The 22,530-nt window shown below is 44.0% G+C and overlaps 2 protein-coding genes across 2 annotated transcripts in view; both read left to right on the top strand.

Moving 5' to 3' along the window:
* Positions 1 to 6,282, top strand: part of usp16 (ubiquitin specific peptidase 16) — a 34,086-nt gene extending 27,804 nt beyond the window's left edge. Inside the window, 3 exon segments of the mRNA XM_065024174.1 lie at positions 94 to 180; positions 722 to 869; positions 5,152 to 6,282. Of these exon segments, the coding sequence (XP_064880246.1) occupies positions 94 to 180; positions 722 to 869; positions 5,152 to 5,273 (357 nt within the window). The 3' untranslated portion in view covers positions 5,274 to 6,282.
* A 1,506-nt stretch (positions 6,283 to 7,788) lies between these two features.
* On the top strand, positions 7,789 to 20,203 carry LOC115121576 (uncharacterized). The gene is given in 6 exon segments (XM_029650680.2): positions 7,789 to 7,907; positions 8,539 to 8,801; positions 13,965 to 14,435; positions 14,437 to 16,092; positions 16,201 to 16,407; positions 16,934 to 20,203. Coding segments are annotated over 6 exon segments (2,901 nt in total). The 5' UTR covers positions 7,789 to 7,900; the 3' UTR covers positions 17,231 to 20,203.
* The last annotated feature ends 2,327 nt before the right edge of the window (positions 20,204 to 22,530 follow it).

The following is a 22,530-nucleotide window of genomic DNA, read 5'->3' as shown; positions in this document are numbered from 1 at the left end:
TCTGTCCCTACCTCTATCCCTGTCCCTACCCCTGTCTCTGTCCCTACCTCTGTCTCTGTCCCTGTCCCTACCCCTGTCTCTGTCCCTGTCCAGATTGGGTACAGTGTGTGTAAGGTGAACAGCCACGTCAACTTCCCTCCCATTCTAGACGTAGCACCATTCTGCTCTGTCATATGCAAGGTAAAACACACTCAAATAACACCTTTTTTTATTTTTTAAAATATATCTATAAAACGTTAAGTAACATGTGGAAATAAAAATAAAATCAAGGTTTTGTTCTGTATCTTAGTGTAATAATATATATATATATATATATATTTTTTTATATATATGTGTGTGTATATATATGATGATATATATATATATATATATACACACACACACAGTGGGGCAAAAAAGTATTTAGTCAGCCACCAATTGTGCAAGTTCTCCCACTTAAAAAGATGAGAGGCCTGTAATTTTCATCATAGTTAGACTTCAACTATGACAGACAAAATGTGAAGAAAAAAAATCCAGAAGATCACATTGTAGGATTTTAAATGAATTTATTTGCAAATTATAATTATTTTTGCCCCATTGTATATGCTGATAGAATGATTATTGATATATATATATATGGGGCATAGAGTCCTGAGTTGTTCCTGGTCTGGTGACATGGGCAGAGTAAATGTAGGCCATTTTGTATGTTGACATTCTGTTGTTTCTCTTGTTTTGTATTCAGGGTGTGTCGGAGGGAGGCTCTCGGGTGCTTTACAGTCTGTATGGTATAGTAGAACACAGTGGGACTATGAGAAGTGGCCATTATACAGCCTACGTCAAAGCCAGACCTTTCTACCCCTCCACGACACACAACGGATTGGACACACATGGTAGGACTGCTGTTAACGTACAGATTTAACAGACGGTTGGGTTTGTACTGAGGATGGTCATTTGAAACAATCCAAAAATAGATTAGTTCCATACCGGGATTTTAATTTTGACAATATATCATATTTTTTTGCGCTAGTTGGCTGTACCTGCACAAAAACTCCAGTATTTTTCCATCATAGCTTGTTCTTCATCTTTTTAAATAGGGAGCCAATTTGTTTTCATGACTAATTTAATTGTTTTTCCTCATAGCTCTCTTGTCCCTCTGCAGCAAATATTTGGGGAGCAATATGGTTAGAAAATCGAATCTCTCTCTCTCGCTCTCGCTCTCTCATATATTTATATACAGTGCCTTGCGAAAGTATTCGGCCCCCTTGAACTTTGCGACCTTTTGCCACATTTCAGGCTTCAAACATAAAGATATAAAACTGTATTTTTTTGTGAAGAATCAACAACAAGTGGGACACAATCATGAAGTGGAACGACATTTATTGGATATTTCAAACTTTTTTAACAAATAAAAAACTGAAAAATTGGGCGTGCAAAATTATTCAGCCCCCTTAAGTTAATACTTTGTAGCGCCACCTTTTGCTGCGATTACAGCTGTAAGTCGCTTGGGGTATGTCTCTATCAGTTTTGCACATCGAGAGACTGACATTTTTTCCCATTCCTCCTTGCAAAACAGCTCGAGCTCAGTGAGGTTGGATGGAGAGCATTTGTGAACAGCAGTTTTCAGTTCTTTCCACAGATTCTCGATTGGATTCAGGTCTGGACTTTGACTTGGCCATTCTAACACCTGGATATGTTTATTTTTGAATCATTCCATTGTAGATGTTGCTTTATGTTTTGGATCATTGTCTTGTTGGAAGACAAATCTCCGTCCCAGTCTCAGGTCTTTTGCAGACTCCATCAGGTTTTCTTCCAGAATGGTCCTGTATTTGGCTCCATCCATCTTCCCATCAATTTTAACCATCTTCCCTGTCCCTGCTGAAGAAAAGCAGGCCCAAACCATGATGCTGCCACCACCATGTTTGACAGTGGGGATGGTGTGTTCAGGGTGATGAGCTGTGTTGCTTTTACGCCAAACATAACGTTTTGCATTGTTGCCAAAAAGTTCAATTTTGGTTTCATCTAACCAGAGCACCTTCTTCCACATGTTTGGTGTGTCTCCCAGGTGGCTTGTGGCAAACTTTAAACGACACTTTTTATGGATATCTTTAAGAAATGGCTTTCTTCTTGCCACTCTTCCATAAAGGCCAGATTTGTGCAATATACAACTGATTGTTGTCCTATGGACAGAGTCTCCCACCTCAGCTGTAGATCTCTGCAGTTCATCCAGAGTGATCATGGGCCTCTTGGCTGCATCTCTGATCAGTCTTCTCCTTGTATGAGCTGAAAGTTTAGAGGGACAGCCAGGTCTTGGTAGATTTGCAGTGGTCTGATACTCCTTCCATTTCAATATTATCGCTTGCACAGTGCTCCTTGGGATGTTTAAAGCTTGGGAAATCTTTTTGTATCCAAATCCGGCTTTAAACTTCTTCACAACAGTATCTCGGACCTGCCTGGTGTGTTCCTTGTTCTTCATGATGCTCTCTGCGCTTTTAACGGACCTCTGAGACTATCACAGTGCAGGTGCATTTATACGGAGACTTGATTACACACAGGTGGATTGTATTTATCATCATTAGTCATTTAGGTCAACATTGGATCATTCAGAGATCCTCACTGAACTTCTGGAGAGAGTTTGCTGCACTGAAAGTAAAGGGGCTGAATAATTTTGCACGCCCAATTTTTCAGTTTTTGATTTGTTAAAAAAGTTTGAAATATCCAATAAATGTCGTTCCACTTCATGATTGTGTCCCACTTGTTATTGATTCCTCACAAAAAAATACAGTTTTATATCTTTATGTTTGAAGCCTGAAATGTGGCAAAAAGTCGCGAAGTTCAAGGGGGCCGAATACTTTCGCAAGGCACTGTATTATACAGAAAACGCAACTAGAGTGTTCCTTCACAGAAAACGCAACTAGAGTGTTCCTTCACAGAAAACGCAACTAGAGTGTTCCTTCACAGAAAACGCAACTAGAGTGTTCCTTCACAGAAAACGCAACACATTCAGCAGAAAATGGCTTCATTTTCATCATGTGACAACAGAAGTGCAGATGCTATTAGGCTGGCAAGCCTCAAGTAAATGAGCTTACAATGAAAAAAGCAAGGTCTTTATTTAATTTTTTTGCAAAAACGATGCCGGGTCATTATATTTCCTAATGTTTTGGCCTATCATAGAAAGAATGCAGCCATCTTTATTTCCTATTGTTTTGCTTAAAGTTAATCTTGAATTGTACTGGTCTAATATAGGCTACAGTGAGAAAAGTACCCAGAGAACAGTAGCTCCACATCAGAGTGCTGTCTGCTGATAGAATGATGGAGAACAGTAGCTCCACATCAGTCTGTCTGCTGATAGAATGATGGAGAACAGTAGCTCCACATCAGAGTGCTGTCTGCTGGTAGAATGATGGAGAACAGTAGCTCCACATCAGAGTGCTGTCTGCTGATAGAATGATGGAGAACAGTAGCTCCACATCAGAGTGATGTCTGCTGATAGAATGATGGAGAACAGTAGCTCCACATCAGTCTGTCTGCTGATAGAATGATGGAGAACAGTAGCTCCACATCAGTCTGTCTGCTGATAGAATGATGGAGAACAGTAGCTCCACATCAGTCAGAGTGCTGTCTGCAGATAGAATGATGGAGAACAGTAGCTCCACATCAGTCTGGTAACATGATGTTATCAAATATAAAACTTCACTCCACATTTAATTCTAAATGCTTGCAAAATATTAAAAAATTAACAATAAAATATTGTTTCTTTGCAGGACGAAGATTGTTTTGCCTTTTTAATAAGAGTGTCTGAATTGCTTCACGTTGCAGTTTCACCATCATTGTTTAAGATAATCAAGGCCTGCGTGAGTTACCATGGCGATATGTTGGCACATGAGAACTATTAGAATATGGCAAATGTTTAGTCCATTTTTGTATTCTATCCATGCTGGTTTTTGCGGCCTACCAGAGACATGATAGGTGAGCAAGGGCATACAGGCTGGCTACTTGGCAGGGCATACAGGCTGGCTACTTGGCAGGGCATACAGGCTGGCTACTTGGCAGGGCATACAGGCTGGCTACTTGGCAGGGCATACAGGCTGGCTACTTGGCAGGGCATACAGGCTGGCTACTTGGCAGGGCATACAGGCTGGCTACTTGGCAGGGCATACAGGCTGGCTACTTGGCAGGGCATACAGGCTGGCTACTTGGCAGGGCATACAGGCTGGCTACTTGGCAGGGCATACAGGCTGGCTACTTGGCAGGGCATACAGGCTGGCTACTTGGCAGGGCATACAGGCTGGCTACTTGGCAGGGCATACAGGCTGGCTACTTGGCAGGGCGGTACAGGCTGGCTACTAAGGGTGGTACAGGCTGGCTACCAAGGGTGGTACAGGCCGGCTACTAAGGGGTGGTACAGGCCGGCTACTAAGGGGTGGTACAGGCCGGCTACTAAGGGGGGTACAGGCCGGCTACTAAGGGGGGGGGTACAGGCCGGCTACTAAGGGGGTAGGGGGTACAGGCCGGCTACTAAGGGGGGTACAGGCCGGCTACTAAGGGGGGTACAGGCCGGCTACTAAGGGGGGTACAGGCCGGCTACTAAGGGGGTACAGGCCGGCTACTAAGGGGGTACAGGCCGGCTACTAAGGGGGGTACAGGCCGGCTACTAAGGGGGGTACAGGCCGGCTACTAAGGGGGTACAGGCCGGTTACTAAGGGTGGTACGCTCAGCCGAATGCATCATAACCCTAGTAGGACAATGGAAACACTTCAACCACTTTTTTTTCTTTTTCTCGATGTTCTAGATTTAATTAAAAAATGAAGGTGTGATGTCATTACCTCCAGCTGCTTCAAGACACTTCATGGGAAACGATTGTTGTCTAATTTCTATGATAAATGTTTGACAACAACAACAACAACAAATCACTGGACAAGTTCATGGAAACATTGCCCCCCTTTTTAAAAACATTTATTTTAAAGTACACAGTAGCCATCTTGGTACATCCATTTTTGGGGCATTTCGATTATTGATATATAAAGTCCTAGCCATTGATTATTTTTTATAGTATAACTTCTAAATGATGAGCTTAGTTTGATTGTCGGACCAAAATACGAGCTTGTTGTTTCTAAACATAAAAATAAAATAAACTTAACACCCAATTACCTCTCCCCTTCCTTCTTCCCTAAGGTGAGCCAGTGCCGGTGAAAGGGGCGTGGTTCCACGTGAGTGACAGTAGTGTGCAGCCAGTCACGGAGAGCAAAGTGCAGAGCTCCCAAGCCTACCTCCTATTCTACGAGAGGATCTCCTAGACCTGCCTACGTCCCAACTTGTACCCTATTTACCTACATACTGTTGGCTGTGTTTACACGGGCAGCCCTGGTTCTGATCTTTAGACAAGAATTGGTCTTTTGACCGATCAGATCTCATTCCAATACTTGGGCAAAAGATCAGAATTGGGCTGGCTGTTTTAAACGCAGCCGTAGTGCACTACTTTTGGCCAGAGCCTTATTATGCAGCCTTATGAGACTTTTCCCAGACAAATTTAGTGCACTATAAATGCCCTATTCCCTACATAGTGCACTACTTATGGCCTGAGACATTGTACTGGTATTGATATGAGCCAAATGAAGTGCAGAGTGTAGTATTTTTTTCTTCTTTTTATAATCAATATAAAGGGGTTGTGTCTTAAATGGAGCCCTATTCCCTATGTAGTGCACTACTTTCGACCAGAACCCTATTTGTCCTGTTCAAAAGCAGTGCACTAAAATAGGGAATAATACATTTAAAAAATGAGGGTGACATTTGAGACCTTGACAAAGATAATTAATTAAGATCATGACTGGAAATGTCCCACAACGAACAATATTTAGCTTGGAAGTTTTTTCTCTTTTTTTTCCCCCGATGAATTAATTGTATCATTAATGGACATAAAAAGATTCCCAAGTATTTTTTTTTACTGTGCATATGTGACTATACAGTGTTTTCCTAAAAAAGAAAGAAAGAAGGGAGCACAGATCATTGGGTGCGTCCCAAATTGCACCGTATATAAGGGCACTGCATTTTGATCAGAGGTCTAAATTGGAAATCAGGTGGCATTCTATTCCTCTTAGACATGAAACCATAGAAGAGTTTGTTGATTGATCTGTCTGATTGCTTGGTGTGTTACACAGTAGAAGCAAAATAAACCTGCCAATACCTTTTTTTATTTTTATTATTATTATTGCTGCAATATGTGACATTTTGGACAGACCTGACCAAATTCACATAGAAGTGCAGTTATAGATCTGTCATTCTTATTAAAGCAAGTTTAAGAATTGACAGATGTGTTCTATTTCTGAAAATACAATATTTTTGGTTATGGAAAAAATATTTCACAGAGGTTAAGATGGTACAATTATTCTCTACACTATTCTTGCTTATTTTGTCACGAACTGTAATTAGGAAAATTATTATAATTTTAGCAACCAGGAAATGGAAAATATTTCTGCATTTTGCTCCTTTAAATTGTTAAAAACGATCAGTGGAAAAAAAAACGATAATTTTTATGACATTTTTATTTGAGTACTTTTTATATTGTGTTTGTCAAGATGCAAATTAAAAAGCTTGAAATACAGGAAAAATTCGACTGACTTATTTTGCTGTGACGCAATTGGGTTTGGACTAGCCTGAACAGCCGCTAATGGTTGTTTACTTGTCTTTTTGACATGCGCAGTCAAATCAGAGAGGAAGAGGCGAAGCGAGAGGTTTTACTCCGCCCAAAATGTGTCTAGTAAAATAATTTGCTACGTGAGGCTTATTTGATCAAATAGAAGTTTAGTAATGGTTAGGTTGTTAAGAATGCACTGATATAAGTGAACGCACGTGGAATGTCACCTTTATTTAACCAGGTAGGCTAGTTGAGAACAAATTCTCATTTACAACTGCGACCTGGACCAAGATAAAGCAAAGCAGTGACACAAACAACAACACAGAGTTACACATGGAGTAAACAAACGTACAGTCAATAACACAATAGAAAAGGCTATATACAGTGTGTGTAAATGTAGTGAACAAGTCAGTTAACCCACTGTTCCCAGGCAGTCATTGAAAATAAGAGTTTGTTCTTAACTGACTTGCCTAATTAAAATTTTAAAAAGTAAGATTAAGGGAGGTAAGGCAATAAATAGGCCCTAGTGGCAAAATAATTACAAAATAGTAATTAAACACTGGAGTGATAGATGTGCAGAAGATGAATGTGCAAGTAGAGATACTGGGGTGAAAAGGAGCTAAACATATATAACAATATGGGGATGAGGTAGTTGGTTGGGATATTTACAGATGGGCTGTGTACAGGTGCAATGATCTGTGAGCTGATGCTTAAAGTTAGTGAGAGAGATGTGAGTCTCCAGCTTCAGTGATTTTTTGCAATTCGTACCAGTTATTGGCAGCAGAGAACTGGGCAGCCAAAGGAAGAATTGGCTTTGGGGGTGACCAGTGAAATATACCTGCTGGAGCACGTGGGTGCTGCTGTAGTGACCAGTGAGCTGAGATAAGGGCGCAATAAGACAACAAAGAAAAGAATGGACTACTTTAAAATGGAGATAGCGTCTGTGACAGCACATGCAGTGCAATTGAGGCTATAATGGCACAGAAACAAAGTCCTTTATCTCTGACCTGTTTTTCACTTGTATGTGCCCTCTCATTGGCTAGAATGGACCCACCTGATCTCGCCTGCCTTCCATCTTTGAGGACGTATTTGCATTGTTTGAGCGGTCACTTGAGTATCTTGTCAATATAATAGACAATCTTTGGTCAAATAGAGTAACGCCAAATACTTCCTGGTGCATACGTTTATTGTCACATGACATTTTGTTTCACCAGTGGAATGTAGACCAACCGAAAGCAGCATTTTATCATAAACTGATGTAACATTAAATGGAACTATCATCTCGGTGACATGACAGGTAAGTGAAACAATGTGTAAATTCTAGACAGTGAGGTAGGAATGGAACGATACATTGTAACTACTTGCAAACTGCCCAATGCGAGAAGAAAGTTCTAACTCATGATTGCGCGTTATTGCCATTGTCCTGTTGTGAAAGTAACGGTAGTGTGTGAAAATACTTTGCAAAAAATGTATATTATTTTATCGGTTGATCCGCTTTCTATAGGGAGGGTATGGATCCCCATAGTCTAACTCGATGTTTGCTATTTGATACAGTTCTGCTATTATAGCCAGAAGTTACCTATGCATAGGTCTAATTCATTTGTTTTAGTCAGATTGAGGAATGAGGATAATTAAAAATAAGAAATGAAACTCGGCAATATCCAAAACTGTTTTAAAAGAAGTCTAGAACGAACGAAGAAACGATGCTTCTCCTTCACTTGCCTAAGCATGAGTCAGCATTTCCTGCTATTGCTCAAACCCCAGGAAAACACACAACGTACACAAATACTTTTAATTGGACATTGATTCGGACAATAGTAGAGAATATATTACTAATATACAATTATTAGAGAGAATTCATAGTTTACAACCCCAACAGTTGTTCGTGTCTATTCATCTTGTTTATGTCTGTCTGATATTTGTCCCAGCAGCTTGTCAGGTTGTCACCACCATGTCTCTCAGGGGCGACCGTACCTCGGTGTTCACGTTCCAGTCTGCGGTTCACAGCTCCCACGTCCTGACGCGTCTCAACGACCAGAGACTGAGTGATGTGTTGTGTGATGTTACACTAGTGGCAGGTGGCAGGGCGTTCAGGGCCCACTGCTCTGTACTGGCCTCCTGTAGTGACTACTTCCACAGCAGGATCCTCAACCACACCAGCCCCAGCCTGGTGCTCACTTTGCCTGATCAGGTCAGGGTCATATACAAACTACACTGTGGTTTTGTCTCAAATGGCACCCTGTATTCAGAAAGCGTACTACCTTGTTGCCCATAGCGAATCGAGGCGGCCATCTCTGTCGGCGCCGGAAATTCCCATATCGCAGGGTAATACAGAACGCGTTATTAAGAAACGCGATCTAACTTCCGAAGTTGCTACAGTTGTATTCAGACCCCCTGACTTTTTCCACATTTTGTTACGTTATTAGCCATATTTATTAAAAAAAAAGATTAAAGTTTTTTTCCCCTCGTCTATCTACACACAATACCTCATAATGATAAAGCAAAAAGATATTTTTGCACATTTGTAAAAAAAAAAAAAAAAATTTTTTATGTAAATGTCACATTTACATAAGTATTCAGACCCTTTACTCAGTACTTTGTTGAAGCACTTTGTTGAAGCACCTTTCAGTGATTACAGCCTCGAGTCTTCTTGGGTAAGACACTATAAGCTTGGCACACCTGTATTTGTGGAGTTTCTCCCATTCTTCTCTGCAGATCCTCTCAAGCTCTGTCAGGTTGGATGGGGAGCATCGCTGCACAGCTATTTTCAGGTCTCCAGAGATGTTCGATTGGGTTCAAGTCTGGACTCTGTCTGGGCCATCAAGGACATTCAGAGACTTGTCCCGAAGCCACTCCTGCATTGTCTTGGTTGTGTGCTTAGGGTCGTTGTCCCGTTAGAAGGTGAACCTTCGACCCAGTCTGAGGTCCTGAGCACTTTGGAGCAGATTCTTATCAAGGATATGTCTGTACTTTGCTTTGTTCATCTTTCCCTCAATCCTGACTAGTCTCCCAGTCCCTGCCGCTGAAAAACATCCCCACAGCATGATGCTGCCTCCACCATGTTTCACCGTAGGGATGGTGCCAGGTTTCCATCAGATGTGATGCTTGGCATTCAGGCCAAAAAGTTCAATCTTGGTTTCATCAGACCAGAGAGTCTTGTTTCTCATGGCCTGAGAGTCTTTAGGTGCCTTTTGGCAAACTCCAAGTGGGTTGTCATGAGCCTTTTACTGAGGAGTGGCTTCTATCTGGCCACTAACATAAAGTCTTGATTGGGGGAGTGATGCAGAGATGGTTGTCCTTCTGGAAGGTTCTCCCATCTCCACAGAGGAATTCTATAGCCCTGTCAGAGTGACTATTGGGTTCTTGGTCACCTCCCTGACCAAGGCCCTTTTTCCCCGATTGCTCAGTTTGGCCAGGCGGCCAGCTCTAGGAAGAGTCTTGGTGGTTCCAAACTTCTTCCATTTAAGAATGATGGAGGCCACTGTGTTCTTAAGGACATTCAATGCTGCAGAAATGTTTTGGTAGCCTTCCCCAGATCTGTGCCTCGACACAATCCTGTCTCGGAGCTCTGGGGACGATTCCATCAACCTCATGGCTTTGGTTTTTTGCTCTGACATGCACTGTCAACTGTGAGACCTTATATTGACAGGTGTGTGCCTTTCCAAAATCATGTCCAATCATATTGAATTTACCACAGGTGGACTCCAATCAAGCTGTAGAAACATCTCAAGGATGATTAGTGGAAACAGGATGCACCTGAGCTCAAATTTGAGACTCATAGCAAAGTGTCTGAATCCTGATGTAAATAAGGTATTTCTGTTTTTTATTTTTAATACATTTGCAACAACAAGAAAAAATCTAAAAACCTGTTTTCGCTTTGTCATTATGGTATATTGTGTGTACATTGATGAGGAAAATGTTTTATTTAATCCATTTAGAATAAGGCTGAGTTATGAAAATGTGGAAAAAGTCATGTGGTCTGAATACTTTCCGAATGCACTGTATGGTGACATATGTAGGGAGTACGGTGTCAGGGCCCATAGAAGGGCTCTGGTCTAAAGTAATGCACTGTGTAGGGAACAAAGGTCTGTAGGGGGCTCCAGGGTCTGTAGGGGGCTCCAGGGTCTGTAGGGGGCTCCAGGGTCTGTAGGGGGCTCCAGGGTCTGGGGGCTCCAGGGTCAGGGTCTGTAGGGGTCCAGGGTCTGTAGGGCTCCGTAGGGCTCCAGGGTCCGTAGGGGGCTCCAGGGTCCGTAGGGGTCTGTAGGGGGCTCCAGGGTCTGTAGGGGCTCCAGGGTCTGTAGGGGGCTCCAGGGTCTGTAGGGCTCTGTAGGGCTCCAGGGTCTGTAGGGGGCTCCAGGGTCTGTAGGGGGCTCCAGGGTCTGGTGGGGCTCCGTAGGGCTCCAGGGTCTGTAGGGGGCTCCAGGGTCTGTAGGGGCTCCAGGGTCTGTAGGGCTCCGTAGGGGGCTCCAGGGTCTGTAGGGGGCTCCAGGGTCTGTAGGGGGCTCCAGGGTCTGTAGGGGTCCGTAGGGCTCCAGGGTCCGTAGGGGGCTCCAGGGTCCGTAGGGGGCTCCAGGGCCTGTAGGGGGCTCCAGGGTCTGTAGGGCTCCGTAGGGCTCCAGGGTCTGTAGGGGGCTCCAGGGTCCGTAGGGGGCTCCAGGGTCCGTAGGGGGCTCCAGGGTCTGTATGGGGCTCCAGGGTCCGTAGGGGGCTCCAGGGTCTGAGCCCGGATGAATCAGTTGGATGAGCATTTCATTTCCATGGGGGGGCATGTTTTATTTACAGAACCTCCTATGTTAAAAAAAATAATAATAATTAAATCTTTTTATAGTAAAGACATGTTATTCAACTGTAAAAATGTATTATCTTTTTAATGTGCCATGAACACGACCAGTTTGCTCTTTGGTTTGGTTGTGTTTCAGATCATTTTCTGCCCAAAATAAATTAATGGTAAATAATGTATTGTGTCATTTTGGAGTCACTAAAATAAAATTGTAAATAAGAATAGAATGTTTGTAAACACTTTGACATTATTGTCGATGCTACCACGATTGCAGATAGTCTAATGAATCGTGATTAATAATTAGTGAGAAAGTTACAGACGCACAAATGTCATACCCCCAAGACGTGCTAACCTCTCACCATCACAATAACAAGGCAGGTTAGCATTTGATATCATACCCCCAAGACATGCTAACCTCTCACCATCACAATAACAAGGCCGTTTAGCATTTGATATCATACCCCCAAGACATGCTAACCTCTCACCATCACAATAACAAGGCAGGTTAGCATTTGATATCATACCCCCAAGACATGCTAACCTCTCACCATCACAATAACAAGGCAGGTTAGCATTTGATATCATACCCCCAAGACATGCTAACCGCTCACCATTACAATAACAAGGCAGTTTAGCATTTGATATCATACCCCCAAGACATGCTAACCTCTCACCATCACAATAACAAGGCAGGTTAGCATTTGATATCATACCCCCAAGACATGCTAACCTCTCACCATCACAAGGCAGGTTAGCATTTGATATCATACCCCCAAGACATGCTAACCTCTCACCATTACAATAACAAGGCAGTTTAGCATTTCATATCATACCCCCAAGACATGCTAACCTCTCACCATTACAATAACAAGGCAGGTTAGCATTTCATATCATACCCCCAAGACATGCAAACCTCTCACCATCACAATAACAAGGCAGGTTAGCATTTCATATCATACCCCCAAGACGTGCTAACCCTTCACCATCACAATAACAAGGCAGGTTAGCATTTCATATCATACCCCCAAGATATGCTAACCTCTCACCATCACAATAACAAGGCAGGTTAGCATTTTATATCATACCCCCAAGACATGCTAACCTCTCACCATCACAATAACAAGGCAGGTTAGCATTTCATATCATACCTCCAAGACATGCTAACCTCTCACCATTACAATAACAAGGCAGGTTAGCATTTTATATCATACCCCCAAGACATGCTAACCTCTCACCACCACAATAACAAGGCAGGTTAGCATTTTATATCATACCCCCAAGACATGCTAACCTCTCACCATTACAATAACAGGGGAGGTTAGCATTTTAGATCATACCCCCAAGACATGCTAACCTCTCACCATTACAATAACAAGGCAGGTTAGCATTTGATATCATACCCCCACGACATGCTAACCTCTCACCATTACAATAACAAGGCAGGTTAGCATTTGATATCATACCCCCAAGACATGCTAACCTCTCACCATTACAATAACAAGGCAGGTTAGCATTTTGGGGAGGGGGGGGCGGTATGATATTTATTCCTTTGATTGGTGAGTCTTTCTGTCGGTGCGCATCTTCGGGAAAATAAGTGATCAATATTGAAAATAATTTATTTGGACGGGCAAGAAAGTACGTAAGGGCAGGCCAGACCCTCTAAGGCCCACCCAAAATGCCGACCCCGTAGGGCTCTACTCAAAAGTAGTGCACTATATAGGGAATAGGGTGCCAATTGGGACGCTGACTAGCTCAACATCAAATTGTCACGTGCTGAAAACAACATGTGTAGCCCTTAACCAACAGTACAGTTCAAGAAGAGTTAAGAAAATATTTACCAAACAAACTAAAGTAAAAAGTAACACAATAACATAACAATAACGAGGCTATATACAGGGGGTACCAGTACAGAGTCAATGTGGAGGCTATATACAGGGGGTACCGGTACAGAGTCAATGTGGAGGCTATATACAGGGGGTACCGGTACAGAGTCAATGTGGAGGCTATATACAGGGGGTACCAGTACAGAGTCAATGGGAGGCTATAACATCAGGGGGTCCGTACAGAGTCAATGTGGAGGCTATATACAGGGGGCATTACAGTTCAATGTGGAGGCTATATACAATATTTACCAAACAAAGTCAAAGTGGAGGCTATATACAGGGGCATAACAGAGTCAATGTGGAGGTTATATACAGGGGTACCAGTACAGAGTCAATGTGGAGGCTATATACAGGGGGTACCGGTACAGAGTCAATGTGGAGGCTATATACAGGGGGTACCGGTACAGAGTCAATGTGGAGGCTATATACAGGGGGTACCGGTACAGAGTCAATGTGGAGGCTATATACAGGGGGTACCGGTACAGAGTCAGTGTGGAGGCTATATACAGGGGGTACCGGTACAGAGTCAATGTGGAGGCTATATACAGGGGGTACCGGTACAGAGTCAGTGTGGAGGCTATATACAGGGGGTACCGGTACAGAGTCAATGTGGAGGCTATATACAGGGGGTACCGGTACTGAGTCAGTGTGCTGTGGTACAGGTTAGATATTAACATATTTTCCTCTCCAGGTAACAGCAGAGGGGTTTGAACCATTGCTACAGTTCTGCTACACCTCCAAGCTGCTCTTCACCAAAGACAATATCATGGCCATCCACAGGTGTGCCGGGCTCCTGGGGTTTCACAACCTGGAGACTAGCTGCTTCGACTTCCTTCTGCCAAAGTTCCTGGAGGGTAGCAACATTACAGCCCAGGAGACAAGAAGAAGAAGAAGAGGAGGCTGCTGTCAGGGCAGGTCCCAGATCAGGTCCTCCAACCAGGGAAGATTGCCTAGTGGCAGGTCCCCCGGCCAGAGGAGGTCCCCCAGTGTCGATTCAGCCCACTGTACAGGCTGTCAGTCTCAAAGCAGGACCCCCAACCAGAGCATTTCACCCAGCCAGGGCTTGTTACCTAGTGGCATGACCCCCAGCCAGGGCTTGTTGCCTAGTGGCATGACCCCCAGCCAGGGCATGTTGCCTAGTGGCATGACCCCCAGCCAGGGCATTGTTGCCTAGTGGCATGACCCCCAGCCAGGGCATGTTGCCTAGTGGCAGTTTAGCCCACAATACAGACACAAACCGAGACCGAGAGCAGCAGGTTCTACCTCATCCCCAGAACACGGGCCCAAGCCAGACAACCGGAAGTGATGTCAGGAACATAGGAAGTGACGTCAGGGCACAGTGTTCAACTGCCAACCCAAGTGGAACAATGTCACACCAGAGTTTAACAGTGCCTTCGGACGGAAACGTACAAATAAACTTTCTGTCGTCATCCCGATGTCCAAAGAGCCTGGCCTTACTAGTCAACCCGGTCAGCAGTGGTCGGGAGCAGTTCTGTTTACAGACCTGTGGCCCCAACATGTCACCCTTATCCCTCGGGGGACTGCCGTCCTCCAGTGGTCTTGGTGTCTGTCCCATCCTGGCCAAGCCGTGTCCTGGTGGTGTTGACCGTAAGCCAGACCCCGACGCCGTTTTCAGTGATAGAGACATCCTAGGGATGGAGGCAGCGGTGTGTCCCATGACGATGGGTGAGGGGAGTCTGAGAGATTGCCCACTCTCCTGTGAACTGCCGTCCCATGACGACGCGAGCCCATCAGACGTTATTGAGGCAACGGTTGGAGAGATGGACGATGACCAGCCTGCTGTTGGGAGTCTGATGGCTGAAGAAGCTGGGTGTAACCCAGGTTCCTGTAGCACGTGCCCACTGAGAGGCTCAGGGGTGGTAGAGGAGGCTGAGCTTCAGCTACCTGTATTGGATCTCCTGGCAATACACAAAAGCCCTAACTCAGAAAATAGTGAGGGGGAGAGCCGTGGTGGATGCCTTATGCTCCCAAGGCCACGACGATTAGGTCAAGTAGATCAGCTACCTGTGTTAATGCAGAGAGAGGAACCTGGTCTGGATGGCAGCGTGGCTGTTGAGGGTCATCTCCCTGACTCCGCCCTCACTGACCCCTCCCTCTCTGACCCCACCCTCTGTGGTCTTACCCCTGATGGTAGGGGGTATGGAGAGCGGAGCAGCGTGGAGAGGGAGGTGGCTGAACATCTGGCCAAGGGTTTCTGGCCTGATTTATACCCCTCACAGACTGAACCTCTCCCTAATCTGGACACCATGGAGCACGGAGGTCTGGGGAGAGTTCCTAATCTGGACACCATGGAGCATGGAGGTCTGGGGAGAGTTCCTAATCTGGACACCATGGAGCACGGAGGTCTGGGGAGAGTTCCTAATCTGGACACCATGGAGCACGGAGGTCTGGGGAGAGTTCCTAATCTGGACACCATGGAGCACGGAGGTCTGGGGAGAGTTCCTAATCTGGACACCATGGAGCACGGAGGTCTGGGGAAGGCTACAGACTTCCCCTGGCAGCTAGACCTGAACTCAAATCCAGCAGACTGTCCCTTCCTTAGAGACCTGGGGACAGGAGAGGCAGAGGGGATGGAAGAGGTAGAGGGGGTGGGGGAGATGGGTAAGGTAGGACAGACGGGTGTGATGGGTGGGGTGGAAGAGACCGGGGAGGCCCAGACCCCCGGTGGGAACCACAGCCTGTCCCAGTCTGAGATGAGTCCCTACATGTCATCTCTTAACTCAGGAGAGGACTCAGACGGAGACCTGGACACAGACGGAGACACGGAGAGAGAGGCCAACAACAGGAGAGCACAAGAGGTCAGAGTTCTTACTGAAAGGTCACAGTGTATCGGTGTAATGAGTTACCAAATACTTTTGACCAGAGACCATCTGTCTTTTAACACCCATCCGTGGTGTGTTCTCCAGGTTCGTCTGCCCTTCCCGGTGGTTCAGATCTCGTCAGTGAGTCGTAGTGCCTTCCAACAGCTCCTCCGATGCCAGCAGCTGACCCACGAACAGCTGGAATTCGTCCACGACGTCCGCCGACGCAGCAAGAACCGCGTGGCCGCCCAGCGCTGTCGCAAGAGGAAGCTCGAAGGCATCAGTCAACTACAGACTGAGATCGGCACACTGGTACCTCTGTGTTTGCTATCATCTCTCTTGCGGAGTTGGGTCAATTCCATTTCAATTCCAGTCCATTCAGAAAGTAAACCAAATTCCGATTTCGGTGTAATTCCTGAATTGACTGGAATTTAAATTAAATTGACGCCAACCCTACTCTTGTCATTTATAATCTCATAATATAGCATTATAATCTTATTATAATCCCCCCCCCCCTTAAAAGACCTAGATGCACTATTGTAAAGTGGCTGTTCCACTGGATGTCATAAGGTGAAAGCACCAATTTGTAAGTCGCTCTGGATAAGAGCGTCTGCTAAATGACTTAAATGTAAATGTATTTTATAATCTGGCAATTTGATTTAATTGTAAACATTTCAGCAATACATGTTATAGCGGATAGTTCAACTGGAGTTTAGTAAATTGAGCAAAGCATAAATAATTAGCCTCTTATGTGACTAATTACACAATGACATTCATAGCTGAGCTGTGTTGTATTGGTCCAGTGGGTTGTGATGTAACATCCTGTTCTGCCCCACAGAGAGGAGAGAAGAAGAGGTTGCTGGAGGAGCAGGCCCATCTGCAGAGGAACATGGAGGAGATGTTACAGAGTCTGACAGGGCTGTGTCACAGCGTCTGCAACGAGGCAGGGGTCTGTCATGAGCAGGACCAGCTACAGCTCCTATCCAAGCTCCAGTCTCCTGACATCTCTGTCTCAGCCCTCCTCAACACTCTGGCCTCCCCCAGCCTCCCCCTCTCCTCTCCAGGCCTCCCCCTGGGACTGAAGCCAGAGAGCTTAGAGCCCCAACCCCTGCCTACACCACCAGCACAGCCCTAGAACCAATCACAGCCCCAACCCCTGCCTATACCACAACCACCAGCACAGCCCTAGACCCAATCACAGCCCCACCACTGCCTTAACCTGCCCTAGAGAACTGCCCCAAGGCGGTCCCAACCTGCCCTAGAGAACTGCCCCAAGGCGGTCCCAACCTGCCCTAGAGAACTGCCCCAAGGCGGTCCCAACCTGCCCTAGAGAACTGCCCCAAGGCGGTCCCAACCTGCCCTAGAGAACTGCCCCAAGGCTGTCCCATCCTGCCCCAGAGAACTGCCCCAAGGCGGTCCCAACCTACTCTAGAGAACTGCCCCAAAGCGGTCCCAACCTACTCTAGAGAACTGCCCCAAAGCGGTCCCAACCTACTCTAGAGAACTGCCCCAAGGCGGTCCCAACCTACTCTAGAGAACTGCCCCAAAGCGGTCCCAACCTGCCCTAGAGAACTGCCCCAAGGCGGTCCCAACCTGCCCTAGAGAACTGCCCCAAGGCGGTCCCAACCTGCCCTAGAGAGCTGCCCCAAGGCGGTCCCAACCTACCCTAGAGAACTGCCCCAAGGCGGTCCCAACCTGCCCTAGAGAACTGCCCCAAGGCGGTCCCAACCTCATCCTGCCCCAGAAAACTGCCCCAATGCTGTCCCATCCTGCCCCAGAGAACTGCCCCAATGCTGTCCCATCCTGCCCCAGAGAACTGCCCCAATGCTGTCCCATCCTGCCCCAATGCTGTCCCATCCTGCCCCAGAGAACTGCCCCAATGCTGTCCCATCCTGCCCCAATGCTGTCCCATCCTGCCCCAGAGAACTGCCCCAATGCTGTCCCATCCTGCCCCAATGCTGTCTCAACCTCAACCTGCCCCAGAGAACTGTCTAGCGCTACATAGCAACATATAAATTCAGAGCCATATACTGTCTAGACTATAGATAATATAGATCTGTTGTTGGATATAACTCTATACTGTATAGACTATATAATATAGATCTGTTGTTGGATATAACTCTATACTGTATAGATAATCTAGATCTGTTATTGGATATAACTCTATACTGTATAGATAATCTAGATCTGTTATTGGATATAACTCTATACTGTATAGATAATATAGATCTGTTATTGGATATAACTCTATACTGTATAGACTATATAATATAGATCTGTTGTTGGATATAACTCTATACTGTATAGATAATCTAGATCTGTTATTGGATATAACTCTATACTGTATAGATAATGTAGATCTGTTATTGGATATAACTCTATACTGTATAGACTATAGATAATATAGATCTGTTATTGGATATAACTCTATACTGTATAGACTATAGATCTGTTATTGGATATAACTCTATACTGTATGGCTCTGATGAACTCTCACTGTTATTCACTGTCTCAGTGTACGTCCCAAATGGCACACTATTCAGTGCCCTACTTTTGACCAAGACCTATAGGGCTCTGGTCAAAAGGTAGTGCACTAGTGAAGGATCAAATCAAATGTATTTATCAAGCCCTTCTTACATCAGCTGATATCTCAAAGTGCTGTACAGAAACCCAGCCTAAAACCCCCAAACAGCAAGCAATGCAGGTGTAGAAGCAGGGAAAATGCAATGCAGGTGTAGAAGCATGGTGGAGCGTTACGGCCTACAACCCCAAACAGCAAGCAATGCAGGTGTAGAAGCAGGGAAAATGCAATGCAAGTGTAGAAGCAGGGAAAATGGAAAAGTCTAATCAGTCTGAAAATTGAAGTGGAGCAGAATGACATGTTTGTTTGTTTGTTTTAAGACACTTTTGAAGGACTTGGTGTATGAACCTAATAGACTTTAGCTCAGTGGGATTACAACACAGTATCGTGACAGCAGGACACCTGGATTCTAACCCTGGTCGGCGACGGTCACAAACACCTTTTTGAAAGGATTTACTGTAACGTTTTCAGGATGCATGTACCCCTTTTCCCCATGATATTTATTGTGACCGTATGCATACCTGTTAGGGTGTAGGATGTGGACCTCTTTCTGACTACATTTACATGTGTTTTTTAGCTGCCCTAACTGTACAGCATAATATCCATGCAACTTAAATACAGTATTTCCTCAATGAACATAATAGCCATTCAATTTAAATACAGTATTTGTCATAAGCATAATATGCAATTCAATTTAAATATAATATTTCTCACTTAAAATAATAGCTATTCAATTTAAATACAGTATTTGTCATTAGCATAATATCCATTCAATTTAAATACAGTATTTCCTCACTTAAAATAATAGCCATTCAATTTGAATCCAGTATTTTGTCACTAAATTTGAGATTCTCTGTAGGTGCACAATACCAAGCACACAGCCAAGAGACTTTGACCATCATCTCTCTTTGCATGAATTAATTCATTTGAATTCATGAATCTCAGGAAACCACTTAGCCCATTTCTCTGTTCAGCCATTCATTCATTCGCCCATCCATCTATATTTTGATTTGCTGAGTGAGGTAAATGAAGATCATGATACGTTTTTTTTTTGGTAATTTTAGATAATTTTAACAAGTCATCTATTTTATTTTTTTAAGAGCATTTTAATTGAGACATTTTATGACATCGATGACATGACATTCTGTCTTTTCAAATACGTATAACGGTTAAATTTTTGTCTGGTATTATAACAAAAGGTATTGTAGGGTAGAAGGGAATCGAACTGTACGTCCCAAATTGATCACTGTTGCCTATACGTAGGGCCCATTGTAGTTCGCTATAGACAATAGGGTGCCATTTGGGATTTAGCCAATGTGTATTATCTGCTACAGTACGTTCCTTACTGATCTATTGCAAACACTTGCACCTTCTTTCACCATGAGTGTGTTGATTGTAGGCTTGCAATTGTTTTAGTGTTTTGAATTCAAACGAGACGTTTCGATGGCACCTTCATTTCAATAGGCAACATGTTTTACTGTAGATGGTAAAGCCTTCTAATTTCCACATTAAAGGTTTGGAAATGAATCTATTTTCCGTGGATTTTATCCAAACTTTCTCCACGTCGCAGATTATCGATTATATTGACCAGATGCCGCCCTCAAAAAAAAAAAAATGTCTTTAAAAATGGAAAGGCAGTCGGGAGGAGGCAAGATCAGGTGGGACCATTCTACCCAATGAGAGGACAGGTACAGGCATGTGAAGAACAGGCACAACTTTGTTCCATTAGTTACCACAGCCACAAAGTCAAAATCGTCTATATCGTGAAAATTAATGTAAACAAAAAAACTATATTTCTGGTCCTAATATAAGGTTATGGTTAGGTACAAGGTTAGCAGTGTAATTAGGTTTAAAATCACCTTTTTTTTAGAAGATCAATTGTAGAAATGGGCGGTGTTTATGACTTTGTGGATGTGGTAACTACTGACAATGACTAGGCACGATTCTAATATAAAGAGATATTTCTCCAAGTTGCCGTGATGTCACTTCTCCTATTCATATCAGTACACCTGCAGCAACCTAATCATTATGAAACTTGAAATAGATCAAATCATCCATTACAATATTTGTTAAACAAATTTGACACTTTCATTGACCCCCATACAAAAACTACTTGCTTGATGAGCGGGGAAAAACACCTCCCGCTGGAGAAGACAGATTTTGGGCAATCAATCAGTCAGTCAGTCAATCAGTCAGCCAGTCAATCAGTCAATCAATCAGTCAGTCAGCCAGTCAGCCAGTCAATCAGTCAATCAGTCAGCCAGTCAATCAGTCAGCCAGTCAATCAGTCAGTCAGTCAGCCAGTCAATCAGTCAGTCAATCAGTCAGTCAGTCAATTAGTCAGTCAGTCAGTCAATCAGTCAGTCAGTCAATCCGTCAGTCAGTCAGTCAATCAATCAATTAGTCAGTCAGTCAGTCAATCAGTCAGTCAGCCAGTCCAATCAGTCAATCAATCAGTCAGTCAATCAATCAGTCAATCAATCAGTCAGTCATTCAGTCAGCCAGTCAATCAGTCAGTCAATCAGTCAGTCAATCAGTCAATCAATCAGTCAATCAATTAGTCAGTCAGTCAGTCAATCAATCAGTCAAATGTATTTATATAGCCCTTCTTACATCAGCCGATGTCAAAGTGCTGTACAGAAACCCAGCCTAAAACCCCCCAAACAGCAAGCAATGCAGGTGTAGAAGCACGGCGGCTAGGAAAAACTCCCTAGAAAGGCAGGAACCTAGGAAGAAACCTAGAAAGGACACAGGCAGGGTCCTTCCAACTGGCAGTGTGCAACCTTTTTAGTTTGTTTATCAATTCATGGAAGAAGTTGAAGAAGAAAATGAGGTACTTCAAAAAGGAGATTACACAAGGTGCGAGATAGAAATTTGGTTGCTCTTTAGAAATGTTTCTCTTGTTAATGTCAGTCACTGACAGTCACTCAATTAGCCATGTCAAATTTTAGAATGGTAAGAATTGCATAAAATTTGTTAGAAAATGTACAAACCTTTTCTCTCTGCCCCATGGCAAAGTGTGTAAAACAGCAGAAAAACAGTAATACCGAACTTTTTGAGCGACCGACAAAAATGCACATAGAAATGTGAGTTATAGATATGTCATTCTCATTGAAAGCCAGTCTAAGAAGCGGAAGATCTGTTCTATGTGCGCTATTTCTATGCTTCCCGTTCTTAAGTTTTATTTTTTGCGTCTTTCACATTCGGTTTTGTACACCAGCTTCAAACAGCTGAAAATACAATCTTTTTTTGGTTATGGAAAATATATTTCACAGTGGTTTAGATGGTACAATGATTCTCTCCATTATTCTTGCTTGTTTTGTCACAAACTGAAATTAGGCGAACTATTAGAATTTTAGCAACCAGGAAATCTCGTTTAGGCCCCCCAAAAAAGGCTAGAGCCGGTCTTGCATGATCTTGATATGACTTGACCATTTTAGACAGCTTTTTGTTAAAATCAGTTGTATGAAATTATTGTCAAATAGATGATTCGCCGTTAGTCTGCTCATAATGACTACATTGCTCCGATGATAATACCAACCAGAAGGCGAAATAGTCTTGATTGGCTGCGACCAGGACTAGACTATAACCTGGGCGTCTGCGTTAGGGAGTGGCCAATCCGTAGCCAGGGTTGGTTGCAATTGAGAACAGCTGTGCGGGTTACTTCAGCCCATATTGATACTTTTTTTTAATGAGGCCTGCTATTTACATCAATTAATACGATAGGACAATAAACATTTTAAAAAAGGATATGACATGTGTAGGCCATAGCCACGGGAAATAGGGTTTCCTTTTGTGCTGCAGCACCCCCTGAAAAATCACAATTAAAAAAATATATAAATAAAATATTTTAT

Source organism: Oncorhynchus nerka, linkage group LG11 (assembly GCF_034236695.1).
Source record: "Oncorhynchus nerka isolate Pitt River linkage group LG11, Oner_Uvic_2.0, whole genome shotgun sequence".
In the NCBI taxonomy this organism is placed as follows: Eukaryota; Metazoa; Chordata; class Actinopteri; order Salmoniformes; family Salmonidae; genus Oncorhynchus; species Oncorhynchus nerka.
This window is presented reverse-complemented; position numbering and strand designations above follow the sequence as displayed.